This window comes from Lepidochelys kempii, chromosome 3 (genome assembly GCF_965140285.1).
Source record: "Lepidochelys kempii isolate rLepKem1 chromosome 3, rLepKem1.hap1, whole genome shotgun sequence".
In the NCBI taxonomy this organism is placed as follows: Eukaryota; Metazoa; Chordata; order Testudines; family Cheloniidae; genus Lepidochelys; species Lepidochelys kempii.
In genome coordinates, this window is record NC_136382.1 from 189,099,407 (window position 1) to 189,114,293 (window position 14,887).

The 14,887-nt window shown below is 41.3% G+C and overlaps 1 protein-coding gene across 2 annotated transcripts in view; it reads left to right on the forward strand.

Moving 5' to 3' along the window:
• Positions 1-14,887, forward strand: part of VRK2 (VRK serine/threonine kinase 2) — a 71,132-nt gene that overhangs the window by 25,151 nt on the left and 31,094 nt on the right. For both annotated transcript variants that reach the window (XM_073339348.2, XM_073339349.2), the window contains exon 8: positions 6,496-6,628. In XM_073339348.2, coding sequence (XP_073195449.2) covers positions 6,496-6,628 — 133 coding nt within the window. The remainder of the gene's footprint in view (positions 1-6,495; positions 6,629-14,887) is intronic.

Genomic DNA, 14,887 nt, shown 5'->3' on the forward strand with positions numbered 1-14,887 from the left:
ATGTTAGGAGACATGATATCAGTTTTAAAAAGTTTATTTTCTTATTCCATGTTACATTCAGAGACCTAGACAGGTCTGTACTTTCAGAACTGTGCATGTACATTTACAGCCATTATTTACATTTGTCATTGAACATGCAATTATTAGGATTTATGGATGCATATTTGGCATGCATATCTGCATACACAGTTCCAAACATTTATTCTTTAGCTTATTACAGTATTATGAGAACCTTTTAAATGTATAACTTTGTACTGAGAAAACCTAGTCTGATTCATTCTCGTTCCCCAAATTCCATTTTGAAAAGTTCTGCTGTTCTGCATTATAGTACTTTTAGTGGGAATCTTTCCTGTTTTTATTTTAAAAGGGTCATTACACAAGATCTTGCATTTCTGTAGATTACAAAAGCTTATGCTCAAATAAATTTGTTAGTCTCTAAGGTGCCACAAGTACTCCTTTTCTTTTTGTGGATACAGACTAACATGGCTGCTACACTGAAATATTTCAGTATTGTTCAGGGTCTAAAGACAATTCACTTCACGGCAATAGCTTTTCAGGTGGTAATGCAGAGTGAGCATTATTAATATAGACCCCAAATGACAAAACTGAATTAATTAACCTCCTCAAATCCTGGTGCTATTAAAAGGGACAGCTGATTGACTGCCATTAAACAAACACTTTAAAATCAAAGAGAGATTGATTTAAGTAAAACAAGCCTTGGGAGGGTGTCTGTTTAAAACATGTTAGTTTTATCATTTTTATGGATTACTGGGGCAGGCATCCATACATTTCATATATGCAGCCTTGCCAACTCTCAAGATTGTATTGCAAGTATCGCAATATTGTTTTTTTTTTTTCTTAAAGCCCCATCTGCTGGAATGAGGTTTTTACTTGAGAATCTTAAATTTAATTTAAAAAAAGTTTCTAGCCCAGGTAGCAACTGAAGAAACCTTGCAAACATGATCCTTACATATTCTAACACAAGAACCCCAAACATGCTTTTTAAAATCTCATTATGTTTAAGCCAATCTCATGACTTCTGGTTCCTGACTTATGGTTAGAGTTGGCAATACTCTTCGGAGCCCTCCCTAATCAATTTTTTCTCCAAAATACTTCCCCACTCTGGTAATGATAGAGTGTGTGGCTTAAAAGTGTTACTAGAATCCTCACGTTACTGTTACAATATTGAAAAGTTAACTGTAGATTGTGTTACAGCCTGCTTTCCCTTGGCATCCAAAGTATAGAAATCTTCTCATCTGCTGATTAATTAATAACAGAAAATTAATAATAGAAAATTTAAAATATTTGGATTTCCAAAGTTAAGTGGTTATTGAGTCTGGGAAAATTCTCTTTCCTTTCATTTACAGTGAATAAAATCCTTCAGAGATAAGTGCTGATTTTTGGTATTGGCAAGATATGGTGCAGTCTTTGTAGGAAGGGGGAAAAAAATCAATCCACTGCTGGATTTTGAGTTGGCAGTTGTTAAGATTATTCCTGCTCTTTAAGCAAACACAACAAACTCACACAACAACAGATGACAGAAAAAGGAAATATCTGTCTCTGTTGCTTCCTTCATCCCATGTGTTACAGGCAAGATACAGTGCGCAGACAGGTTAGCTGTAAAAATTTGAGCTTTAACCTTTGAACTTTCACTTACTTCCCTGATCTGGGGTGACCTGAGGTTGGCATGATTCCTTCCACCAGTCTTCTCAGCACATTGGGGCAAGGCTATGTACACTGTCTTGGTCTGTCTTGCTGATTATAGCTTTATAGAATCAGTTAATTCCAAATGTTCATTGGAATCGGTTATACAGAAGCCAAGAGGAAAGAGATAGGAAATAGAATGGGGATGAAGTGACAGAAGGAAGGGGAGCAGAGAATTTAAACCTCATATCCCAAAAATTGCTTCAGACTCAGCTGATCTTATAGCAATGGCTTGACATTCTTACTGGTCTACTTGTGTCCTGGATGTATCAAAGATTTCCCCCTTGATGAGACAAGGTCGTCATTAGTGGAGGGACTTCCAGAACATCTGGGATCATGAAGATGCTAATGGTTTTACTGTGCTCCTCTCTTAATGCCCAGAGGAATGGTCAGCCAGCACAGCCCTTATCCATTTGTTCAAGCTAAAGCAGTGTCTGATGCCCAGATATAGCCATTTCTTTCTGTTTCTGCATATTCCTGGTTCATTGTTAGGTACACCAGTGACCTCATGAGTACTTGGGGGTCATTACACTCTAACGAAACTCAGTCCAGCTGGCACTTGGCTGTTTATATAAAAACGTATACAAGTCAAGATGATGTTTTTGTCTCCTTTTACCCACTACAGTTCAGCAAGATTCAGTTTAGCAAACCTTGTATCTTCCCTCCCCTCAAAATTATATGCTTCAACACAACACTTCCCTGTACTCTTATCACTTCTCAGCCTCTTCCTTTCTGATCTCTTCCAGCTCTCCTTCCTCACACCTCTTCGCTGCCAAGATTACCTTCCTGACCTTCTGTTCTGACTGTTTCCCTCCGTCCCCTTCTCCAATCTCTCTCTAATGGTTTCTCCTTTCTTAATATTCATCCTTCCCCACCACCACCACCCTTCAAGCCTCTCTGCAGCTCTGTCCCTACCTACATCTCTACCCTTGTCTTGTTATACTCCTTTTCCCCCAGCTCTGTTCAGAATTGAGTGAGAGCCAGTGAGCTGCTCTCCTTCCTGGTCAGCTCCAGCCCTTTTAACTCTTCCCTCCAGGCTTGACCCCTTTAGTAGGTGTAGCAGGGCAAGGCCTATAGGCTCTTATTAACCCATTCTGGCCCAGAGTGGGGTTCGTATACCCCATCACAAGTCTAAAAGAGAATGCCGTGGAATATCCTAACTAATTGGTCTAGGGTAGCATAAGTTCCCTGTTTATTTTGTTGTTTAACATTTGTTTGAAGTATTTAAATATAAGCATTATGATCAGGTTTCATGCATACAAATGAGCACCTACGTCTGTTAGGCACATAACTGGCCTTATCTGTGCATGCATATCTGGTATTTGTGTGTGTGATAGGCACACTTATGCATGAAATTAAGTAAGAACTGCTGGGTCCAGTACATAATTACATGAAAAATAAAACAAAAACTAAACAAAACCAACCAAGTTCAACCCCTTGCCAAACAAACAGATTGGCTGTCTAGAAACAGCTTCCTAGCTTTCCATGGTATTTCTTCAGTCTGACATACTGTCCTACATATTCTCTTTTTCTCATTTCCTATGGCTTGTTCCTGTTTTCTTTGGTTCTTGCAACGTAAAGCAGTGAACAGATGTTAATTGTTATTTTATGGCATGGTGAGTATGGGCTAAAAGTTGTACTTAACTTTTGTATTTATTTTTCTTTCTTTGTTACAGTCAGTGGCTTTTTCTCCCCTTCCTATAATGAAAAACATTTAATTAAAAACCCCACCAATGTATGTAGTGAGTTCAAAGGATACCCTGATCTGCAATATCAAAAGCTGAAAACCGGATTGGAAGAGGAGTTATTTAGCATGGGAAAAGGGGTGTAATTGCAACTAATGAGATTAAATTAAGAAAAGGATCATTTAGACTACATGGGCCTGCTCCTGCTTTCACTGAAGTTGGTGATAAAACTTCCAGGGTGAAATCCTATCTCCATTGCAATCAAAGGGAGTTTTGCTACTGACTTCACTGGTATGGGATCAATCCCATGATCATGGAAAAACCTGCTGATAGTGAAAGTTGTAGGAGTCCTCCAAGGAAGGTGGTGGAAGCCTCCTCCCTGGAGTCATTTAGAACTAGACTGGGCAACCACACTAATGATAAGTGAACTTAAATGTTTGGTTTACTAAGTATCCCAAAGTTGAGATACTTTTCATGACATTTGGGTGTCTTTTGAAAACAGGCTTACTTGTGAGTTCACCAGCTCTCTGTGGGTATCTCTACACTGTAATTACACATGTGCAGCCCGCCTGTGTCAGCTGACTTGGGCTTGCGGGGCTCAGGCTGTAAGATTGTGGTGTAGATGTTTGGGGTTGGGCTGTAGGGGTCCCAGAGCTTTGGCTCCAGCCTAAGCCTGATTCTGTGCACTACAGTTTTACAGCCCTGCAGTCTGAGTCCTGCAAGCCAGAGTCAAATGACACAGGGCAAACGTGTGTTTAAGTGCAACGTAGACATATCCTGTGGTTCCAGCAGGTCAGGAAGTGTGGAGATGCCTTGATGTCCTTCACTCATGCTGCTCTGTTGTTTCTCTAACATGCTAAAAACCTGTTAAATTTAATATAAAACTTGGCCATGCTTTTTAGGGGTCTGGTTCAGTTTGGTGTCATTTTATCTATACTTGCCCAGCTATCTCTGCCAAAGACCCTACAGTCGAGCAAAATCCAAATGCTGCTACTTAGCCAGGGAAGAACACACCGTACAGCATCTTTCCACCACAGCCCACACCATATGGGGAAGGCTCCCCTCCACATCACTAAGCTTGATGATATGGTAGTTTAAATCAGTGCCCTGCCACACTGACTCAGTGCATTATTGACTTCAGGCTCAATTAGGGTGGGTACCAGAGCATCTAGAATACACTGGAGAACATGGGAGAAAATCACTGGGTCAACCCAGCAAAGCTTGTGCCTTGTTCCAGATTTCCTAATGGTGCCTACAGTCTTTAATCTTGTATCACAGTTTGTACAGTCCGTCAGGTGAAAAACATACTCAGTAATCTTAAACACATCACCCTGCAGGAAGAGAGTGCTTTATCCCAGCTTACACGCTCCAAATAAGCACAGATCCTACAGCAGAAACTGTAAAACCATGACACCAACAACCCAAAATCTGAAGCTGCCTGGAGCACAAACAGGAATCAGTCATTTAACAGCATGCATTACAAAATAGTGGTCGTGGTTTTTTCCTGGGGAGGGATGTAGGAAGGAGTGAAACCCACCAACAACGATATAATTAAATTTAAAGCACAGAGAGCTCTTTTGTTACCAGATAAACTTTTTCCTATTAAAACTAAATGGAAAACAAAAGTTACTAAAGATTATACTAAGAAAACTAGTTTCTTGTATTCTTACATTATACTACCTATTTAGAGAGTCTGTACATTGACTTCAAAGGGTTTTGGATCTGGCCTGTACTACCTGTCTTCTGTGAATGTGCAGCATATTACGTGGTAAGAAGCACTATGAATATTTACACAACGTAATTTAGGTTGACCAGTTCTAGTAATAGGTGAAGGGCAAAGGTCAGGCAAGCGTGTGAAAATGATGTACCACAAAACCAACCTTAGTCTAAAGTATATAAGTGGTAGAATAGACGTTTTCTGCAGTCTTACCTGCATTTCTCAGATGGGGAAACTGAGGCACAGTGAAGTCAAATTACTTGCTGAAAGTGACACTGACTGTAGCAGAGTTGAGAACAGAACACAGTTCTCCTGACTGTCTGCTGGTCTAACCATTAAACAATACTGCTTAATAGAGAGTGCTGTAAAATGTGAGGCTTGCTACAGTAGTTCTATCTTCAGTCTGCTCTATTATTAATATTCACTCACATGGATAAGCATTAAGAATTTTTTTTTTTAAAGTACATATCACGTACAGTATTCAGCCCCTTGCGGGTATGTACTCTCTTTGGGTACTTGCGTGCATATAGCCACAAATCTTGAAGAATATGCTAGCCTTGTATTTGAAGATAAATGTCATAATAAATGAACTCTTCCTGGAGTTCACAGTGGAGGCCAAAATCTGTTCTTTGTTATAACCGATGCAACTCTTTTGAACCCCATTGGGTCTGCCAATACAGTTTGATTCTGTGCTTGTAAAACTTCTTAAAAATTTTCAATGTAAATATTTCAACATAACCGAGGAACATTTTTTTTCTGATTGCTTTCTGTCTTTTTCTTAAAATTTCTGCATTCTGTTTAAAAAACTGTTTCTGGTACTGAGTTACCAGCGGTGGTGGTGGTGATGATGATGATGTGGCTACTACCAGTCTAATGGCTGGCAATACCATGATAAATTCTATATGCAAACTGGGATTTTGTGTTTTAGAGAAACTAGGTGACTTTCACTCTTTTTCTACACTTTTATAGTCCTTGCCATTATGAACTTGTATAATAAATCTTAATTGTTGAAAGATTTGATCTGGTGTGTGTGTTTTTAGGAAGGAGAGGAAGGGGTCCCCTTAAGCTGCATGAGGACAGATAGGACATATTGTGGTTTATGATGCTTAGATGCCGAACTGGAGAGAAAAGAACTTAAGAGCAAAATAAAAAGACGGAAATCCTACTCGACTTTGAAATAAGATAAGCGCATGGTAGAAGAAGGATTTAAATGGAGAGGGCGGCGGTTACAGCACCCAGTTGTACATATTTTATCCTGAGACACCATTTGGTTTAATAAAATGTAGATCTAAGACTGTCCTTAACCTATCTGTTTCTTAAGACTTAATTATAAAGGTTATACTTTCAAAGGACAAAAGCATTATTCATTTGTCTGTTCATCTCTTCCAGGTTTATCTTGCAGATTATGGACTTTCCTACCGATATTGTCCCAATGGGAACCACAAACAGTATAAGGAAAATCCTAGAAAGGGCCATAATGGGACAATAGAGTTTACCAGCTTAGATGCCCACAAGGGAGTAGGTAGGTTTCTTCTTTTATTTCAGAAGAGTGATTACAGAATAAGTAATCAGGCTGTGTGAACTGGAGTATGTTACGGAGCAGTGGTGGGTATTGGTGATGGTTGATCAGAAGAAGCTCTTATGTGGTGACCTCCTGTCACAGCAGGGAATGTTGCTTCTAGTGAAGGGAAAGGGGAATGTGTTAACACTTAGAGAATAATGGGTGAGGTAGGCTGGAAGATGGGGGAAGAAGCTACAAAAGAAACTTGCCTTTAAACTTGGTCATTAGCTTATATTGATAATACTATTGTACAGTGGTTTGTTTTGTTCATGCTCCAGAACAGCACTGGTCGGGACCCCAAAGTGGGTTTCAGTCCCATTTTAATGGGATCACCAGGGTTGGCGTTAGACTTGTTGGGCCTGGGGCTGAAGCCATAGCCTGAGCCCCACTGCCCGGGGCTGAAGCCCAAGAGCTTCAGCCCTAGGCGAAGGGGCTCAGTTACAGGCGCCCCACCTGGGGCTGGATCCCTTGGGCTTCAGCTTTGATGCCTCCCTCCCCAAGCCTGGTGTGGCGGGGCTCGGGCTTTGGCTTTGGGCCCCTGTCCTGGGGCTGTGTAGTAATTTTTGTTGTCAGAACTGGGTCGCGATGCAATGAAGTTTGAGAATCCCTGCTCTAGAACGTAGAGATGCGGGAGATGTTTGGCAGTTTCACATTACCTAAGAAGAATTTCTGTGGCCTGATAAATATGCCTTTATGCAGATCTACACCTGTTTTTCAGTCTGTGTGTCACACCATTTCGAGACATCCTCCTACAGAGAGAGAATCCTTTTTTAAAGCTACAAAGTGTTAACTTTTTGAAATCTTTTCCAGTAGCCTTTCATATATCTTACTTATTTAAACTCAATTTGATGGTATTGGAAACACATTTGCAGGTAAATTACATACATAGTCCTTTTATTGGATATTGATTGTACTGCCTTGCATTCCAAGGCAGACTTAATTCAACAATTCCCTAATTAGTTAAAGTCATAACCTATGTCTTGTATTCATTTACCATTAATTAAACCTTAGCTGTTTATTATACTGCAGTCCAAATTCAATAGCAGACCCACAGAGCCATGGAAAAAGGGAGTGGGAGGTCAATATTGAAAATATATGTTGCAGAGTCCCAATGATGGCTGCATTGTTCACAATCAATATGGTCAATGTAACACAACTTTCTTAGTTGCTATGTCAGCAAGACAAAAAGTCAATTCTAATGTTATGCTAGTGAAAAATGGTGATTATTGAAAAACTTTGACTCTTGCTGCAAAACAATATTTTTGTTAAGTATTTCCACCCCCTCAAATTTTCTAAACCTGAAAGAATGGACTGGCTGTCTGTGGCTAGCTATGGTAGGACCACAGTGTCTCAAACGATAACTGTAGAAATTTGTGCTTGTTAATTCTGCTGAACTGTTACCTTAAACTAATACTTTCTAATGAGTTTTAGTTGGCACAAATAACTGTATATTATTGCTTTTTCTATTAAAAGGACCATTGACCATGTAATGTAGAGGGTCTTGATAATTTGCCAGCGCTGTTAAAACCTGCAGTCGTTTAACGCTGGTCATTAGGAAAAATGAAATAAGACTGTCAAGTATATGCTGCTCAGACAATTGCACAGCTTCACCTGCTGAAAACATTCTGTTGTGAAGAGGACATATGCTCCAGTCCCTTCGTGACCCTGTTACTGTGAGCTGTGTGACTAGATGCATGAGCACCACTCTGAAAACTGTCCTTTGGAGATCTGTGTGAGTGTTGTTGAAGGGAGAAACTGGAGGTTGTGGCAGTTGGGACTGAGCACCTGGGCAGGCATAGCAGTTGGTTTAGTTTTCTGGTGAACAGGAGGCAGTTGAGAGTCTTGGTAGTAGGGAGGGGATGCATCTTTTATTTCCCTCCCCCTTTTGAACAGGGTGGTTGTGGTTGGGTGTAAGTGGGTGAATTCTTCGTTCCTCAACCCAACAAAATTAGAGGTCAGATCATCCCCTTCTGTGGTAAAATCAAAAGCCACGGTGGTGGTGGGTAAGATGGGGAGGGCTGTGGAAAAGGAACTCCCCACAAATATCCCTTCACTGCCATTTCATCTCAGTGTCATGTGTGAGGGGCAGAGTTTGCCCCAAGAGAAAAATCTACAGGGCCTGACACCAGACAGTATAGGGATAGGGGGCCAGACCCTGAACTGCTATAAAAAATGGATCTCTCAGGATTTACACCAGTTGAGGATTCACTTGGGGCAGCTAGTTGTTGTGAAGGACTTGGACTTTTCCACTTCCAACTGCATGTTGTAAGAAAAGACCGTTATGGCAAATTCCGTCTCTTTAGAACCCGCAGAGCACATGCTGCAGGTCTGAGTTCCATGTGGAGAAGGGAGCAGAATCCAGGCAACATCAGAGGCCACATCTCCTCTCCAACCCTACACATTTCCCATGGAAGTTAATATAGACTGGGACCATGTTATCTTTTCCAAGGGAGTTGTGAAGGCATCCGCTGCTGAGGGGAGTCTCTAATGTGATTGCATCAATGGATCTGGACTGCCGTTGAGCTGAGGGAGGGGGAGTGTACCCACTATATCTATATACACATGCAGACACACATATATCACATTAAAAATAAAACAACAACTAAAAAGCCCATCTTAAAAACATTAAGGTTGCAAAATCAAACACTTGAAAGATAGAAAATGCCAGATTTTTATGGTGGTCTGTGCATCCTTAATTCAGCCCCTTTGTGCATTTGCCATGACACAGTCTTTAATTACATGATCACATACTATTTTTTTCAACAGAACCCCTAGCCTCATTCAGTGCATAGGATGGGTGGTGCTCACTGAATGGGCAGCTGTGCAGTATTTCTTTTTATCTTCATTGTTCAGTATGTGCTTCCATGCCATATATCCTGCACACTTTTCAAACCGTGCTCTGAATACAGAAGTATTACATTCCTTAGAATCTGAGTGATTCACAAACATTAAAGAAATGAGTATTTTCCTGATGTGCCTGTGAAATAGGGAAATATTATCCCCTTTTTAAAATCAGAAACTGAAGCAGAGAGAGATTAAGGCCAGAATTTTCAAGTGTCCACTGATTTTGGGTGCCCAACTTGAGACAACCAGAGCTTGATTTTTTTTCAGGGAATTTAGCATTCCATAACATTTTATAACACATTTTGTGCACAGCTTTCATTGATTTGAGGTGCAGTTGTCAGCCTGTCTGCAAATCTGATCCCCGGTGTCTCAAATTGGGCACCTAGAAAATGAGGAACACAAAATTAGCAGCTCCTGTGAAAAGCTTAGTTTAAGTGGCTTGTCCAGTAGTGTGGCAAAGGCAGGGATAGAATCCTGTTATCTATGATGGCATTCAACTGTCTTAAGCACAACACCGTCCTTACTCTTCCTGCAGTCCTTTACCTCATTCACTACAAAACTTCCACTTCAGAAACAAATGGCGCATAGGGTTTACAGACAACATCCTCATTCACAACCCTCATTCACCTGGAGCACACACTGTCCAGTGCAGGGAATGAGGCAGGGCTCTTGTGGAAAAAGCAGTATGTGGTGAGTAGTTAGACGATATCATAATGCGTATGTAGAAGGAGGATAAATTAAGGTTGCACAGGCAACCATGATTCTGGCTTTTCCTAACTTTTGCATGCTTGACGTGCAGCCTTAATGTTGTTCTTTGAACATAGTTGATTTTTAATTTTTATATATATGCATGTGTGTATATATGATTCTTTCCAAAGGGCTTTTCTGATTATATGTACCATACCAAAGTATTTTAAAAGTCAAATATTTCAACAACAAAAATATTTATTAAGGCTTTTTTATGTGGTGTTCTGAGTGGTAGAACTTGTTATATTGAGTTAGACAAATGGAAACCTTCAAACTTCCACTCTTTCTTATTTATGAATTAGCTGTACAAAAGTGTGCAGTGGTTTGATTGAGATATCTGGTTTCGACTTTCAAAAAATATCAATTTGTGGCTTTTGAAAGTGCCTCTTGAAACTGATTTGCCCCTTTCCACAAAGAAAGTACCGCGCAGTTTCATTGCAAGCTTCCCACTAACTTAAATGAACATTGCTATCACAGGTAGGATAGAGAGAGCAATCCAGCCTCATTCACATTCATTCCATGTACTCTTTGCTAAGCTTCCCAGTTATGATGGCTGTTGTGATGTTATCCACTGGGAATCATACTGAGATCCTGGAAGTTATTTAGCATTGGACACTAAACAACGATTCCATGGTATCAGTTTCCATTACTAGTCTGCATTTTTGTGACGGTCTTTTGTGAGCCTAAGATCTGCTCTTCCCATCAATATCATTCAGTATGGAACATGAGTTGCTATGTGCTTAATTTTCATTTGAGCTTCTGGCCTAGGTTCTAAACTAACTTGACAGACTTCAGTCTTCCTGGCTACTTGTTTGCTCTGGTGTTGTAAGAAAGAGAGGTTAGAGGATGCCTTTTTTAAATTGGAGATTATTCCCCAAATTAGACTGTAGTGTTTTAGTTTTTACATAGAATTTGAGTGAACCATATTGAACATAGTCTTGCATTCATTTTGAAAGTCCATGCTGTATAAATAGAATTACATTCTTGTTACTTGATAATTAAAGTGAATTATATCTGCATCAAATGCATGTTTTAAAAATTTGTTACATAGTTAGAATTGTTAAAAAGTAACATTTGGATCAGTGTATCATATGGATTTTTGTAGATTTTCTACTCACTGAGGCATGCAGTCAATACCTAATTTCTCTGGAGATATACTGCGCTTAACATATTGAGCTTTTTTTAAATACTCCAGACCTGTGCATTGAGTGTGTAAGACCAGTTTTAATTTGCCATCATAGATGAACATAAGAGTATGAACTAAGTTAAATTCCCTCCAATGTATATTTGTGTGTGTGCAGTGAATTTCAGCATCATTCTCCTGATTCTTTTCCTTTTCCAAGCCAACACTTTACATAATTAATATTAATTACTTTCCCTTTTTGTTTCAGTGGCAGAGAGACACCTCTAAATATGTTATTAGTTTAACAAAGCTTTTCTTTAATGTATCTTCACTCAAGCACCTAGAATGATTAAAAACATATGAAATAGGAAGGCTGGTGCAGACAGATGATGTTGTGATAGGTTCAGGGTACCCAGAGCCTACAGCAAAAGGTGGTACCTGCCCCCAGTTATACCCAGTTGTCAAATTTTTGCAGTTTCTCAGTGCTTTTTACTTCTGGATTCTTATATGGCATCACTGCGAAAAGTGTCTTGTATAATCTGTGTCTTGTATGACAGCTGTAACTATCTCTGATGTGGGCCTTGCCAGAGTTATCCATGCCTTTGTGTCCTTCAGATTGTGTTATTGCCATTCATCCTGCTTGAAGTCAGTTAGAATGTGTGCTCCCTAAGTTCACATATTAGGGAGCTGGCACTGTGTTGTTCCTAGTGAATGGCCCTTGGGGCTACTTTTTGCTTTCTCCACTGGTCTGACAGAGACAGTGTCTTTGAACCTGTAGGGAGTAGTGCAATAGTCATCTGTTTTCTCGGGCTTTTGCTTGAGGAAGTTGACTCTGTATAGGTATTTAGTTTATTTGTGGTCTGTGTATGACTGGTTAGTGATGAGCCTTATTTTTATTAATGCTGGTAAATGAATTGTTGTAATTTGTTTGTGTTCCTAGGAATTACATAATGGGTGCATTCTAAACCTAAAAATACAGTAAATAAAAATGTACTCTTTATGGGTTTTGTCGAGTTTACAGAAGATTTAGGTCCCCTACTAGTTTGGAGAATCAAAAAATAAAACCTGTTTCTTTAAAAGTATTAAGGTAACAATACATGGCAACAAGTTATCAGCATTCAGTGTTTATGCTGCCACAAGCCAAATAACATGCTGTTAATTATTTCTACTTTTAGACATACCAGATTTTACTGCACTCCGTATGCGACACATGTGGGGTCAAGTGTCCCCCCCACCCAAAAAAAAATTTCTGCTTGGCCTGAGGGGGTTGAGGAGGAGAGGGAGAGGCTCCCTTTTCTCACTGTGCTTGCTCCCTGGCATGCTCAGTCCCTATCCCTGGCAGCCAGGCCCAGGCAGAGAGTGGAAGGGGCAGGACCACCCGCTTATCATGCCAGCCTCTCTGGATCTCTGCTCTGTGCAGTGTGGTGGCTGCCTGCGAAAGTCTGGCGGGGGAGACGCCAGCAATTCGTCCCCTCTGCTCCCCACCCAGGCCTGGCTGCTGGGGATAGGGGCCAAGTGAGCCCCTGGCATGTTTCCAGCTTACTCAGCCCCTGTCCCTGGCAGTCAGGCCTGGGACAGGAGTAGAGGGGCGAGCCGCTATCACCTCCCCAGCCAGGCTCTCTCAGGCAGCTGCCGTGCTGCACAGAACAGTGACCCGGAGCAGCCTGCTTCAGCCAGCATGAGAAATGGCTCCTTCTTGCTCCCCAGCTGCCAGGGAGAGTGGCCGAAGGTGTCGGGGGTGGGGGGTGTCCCAGTGGGAGAAAGATAGAGGGCCACCGTCCCCAGGCAACTCTGGTGAAGTGGGGAAAGCACAACGGCCCCTGGCTGGGTTCAGGGCGGGGTGTACCGGGGAAGGTGCTGAGAGCAGGTTCCCTGGCATCTGCTTAGCCGAAGGTAGTGGCATTGCCTCCCCTACTGAGGTGTCCACAAACTCCAGGGAGACACTGGTGCTGTGAGTTTCCCTGGGCTAGGCGTGGCCTCAGCGGGGCCCATGGGCACATGCTCCCCACTCCTCTGACCCCAGCCTCCCAGGAGCCGGCAGAGTTGGCTGCAATCACGTGTCCTCCTCCACATAGCGTGTGGTCCCCCATCCTCCCCGCCCCCCCCAGCCCCCGTATCAGGAGGCACGAGTTGTCTATTCTGCACTCCGTCATAAGTGAGATGATATTCATACCATCAGACTATTGACGGGCAGTGGGGAAATTTACATGCTATCCACAAAATCTGGGGCCAACACTGTAGGTTTCACTCCTGCTTTCACTAAAAATTCTGGCACTGCTGACAAACTTCCCTTGCTGTGTACTTTTTCTAGCAGTTTTTGTGTTTGTTGTTGTGGTGTTTTGTTTTTATTAATAAACTGCATAAGCGCCATCAAAGTTACAGTGCCTTATGTGTATACATACATGTATAATGCTATATGCTGTGGGCATGTGTTTGGCACTATCACTTTGGGTAGTGCTTACGTAGTTTAACAAAAACACATGTGGTGTGTGTATATAATATAAATAATCACTATAGCTTTGGATAGCACTTAAGAGATTAAAGACATAAACATATGGCCCCTGCCTCAAAGAGTTTTCATTTTCAATAAGACAAATATAGAACATAAAACAGGATGTTGAGGAAGGGGGAGTGAGGTTAAAATAAAAGATGTGGAGCATAGTATAGCAAGTGAATCAAGTAAAGTCTAATATTTGTAAGGAGAGATTGAGCAATAGCAGGCAGCCCAGGAGTCAAAGTCCAGGGTAGATTTCAAGGAGTGACTTGCAGTGTAAAAGTGAATGTGGTAGGCACAGAAGAATATCATTTTAGGTATAGAGAATGCTAGGAAAAGAGATGTGCAGCCAAGTGTGGGAAGAGGAGTCAAAGGGAGGAACAAGGTGAAATGACTGGGCAGTGCAAGGGGGTGAGATGAAGTGTAAGCAAGACAGAGCTTTACTGGAGAGTAGAAGTAATTCTGAGCTACTGAACATTGGATAGACAGGAGAGGAGGCCAGGGAGCAGGAAGTCAGAGCAGTGCAAGTGAGAGAAAACTGTGCAATTAACTGTGGCTATGGCAGGGAGGAGGAAAAGGAGTTCTGAAATTGGCATTTCTAATTAGACTAACACCTTCCTTTGAAGGACCAGTAGGCCTGCAGATGCATTACAACTCCCTTAAGCTCCATGCCTAGGGGAAATCATGCATTACCAAAACCCAAAGTCAAATTCTCTGGATTCTTTTCTCTTGTTACCCTCTCATTCCCCTATTCTTGTCTATTAACATTGGATTTGCCATACTCAACCTGATGATCCTTGGATGCATTAATGGGGGAATATTGAGTAGGAGTAGAGGTTATTTTACTGGTGTATTTGGCAGTGGTGTGACCGATGCTGGAATACTGTGTCCAGTTCTTGTGCCCACAGTTCATGAAGGATGTTGATAAATTGGAGAAGGTGCAGGGCCATGAGATCAGAAAGGATTAGAAAACCTGTCTTACAGTGATAGACACAAGGAGCTCAGTCTTGTT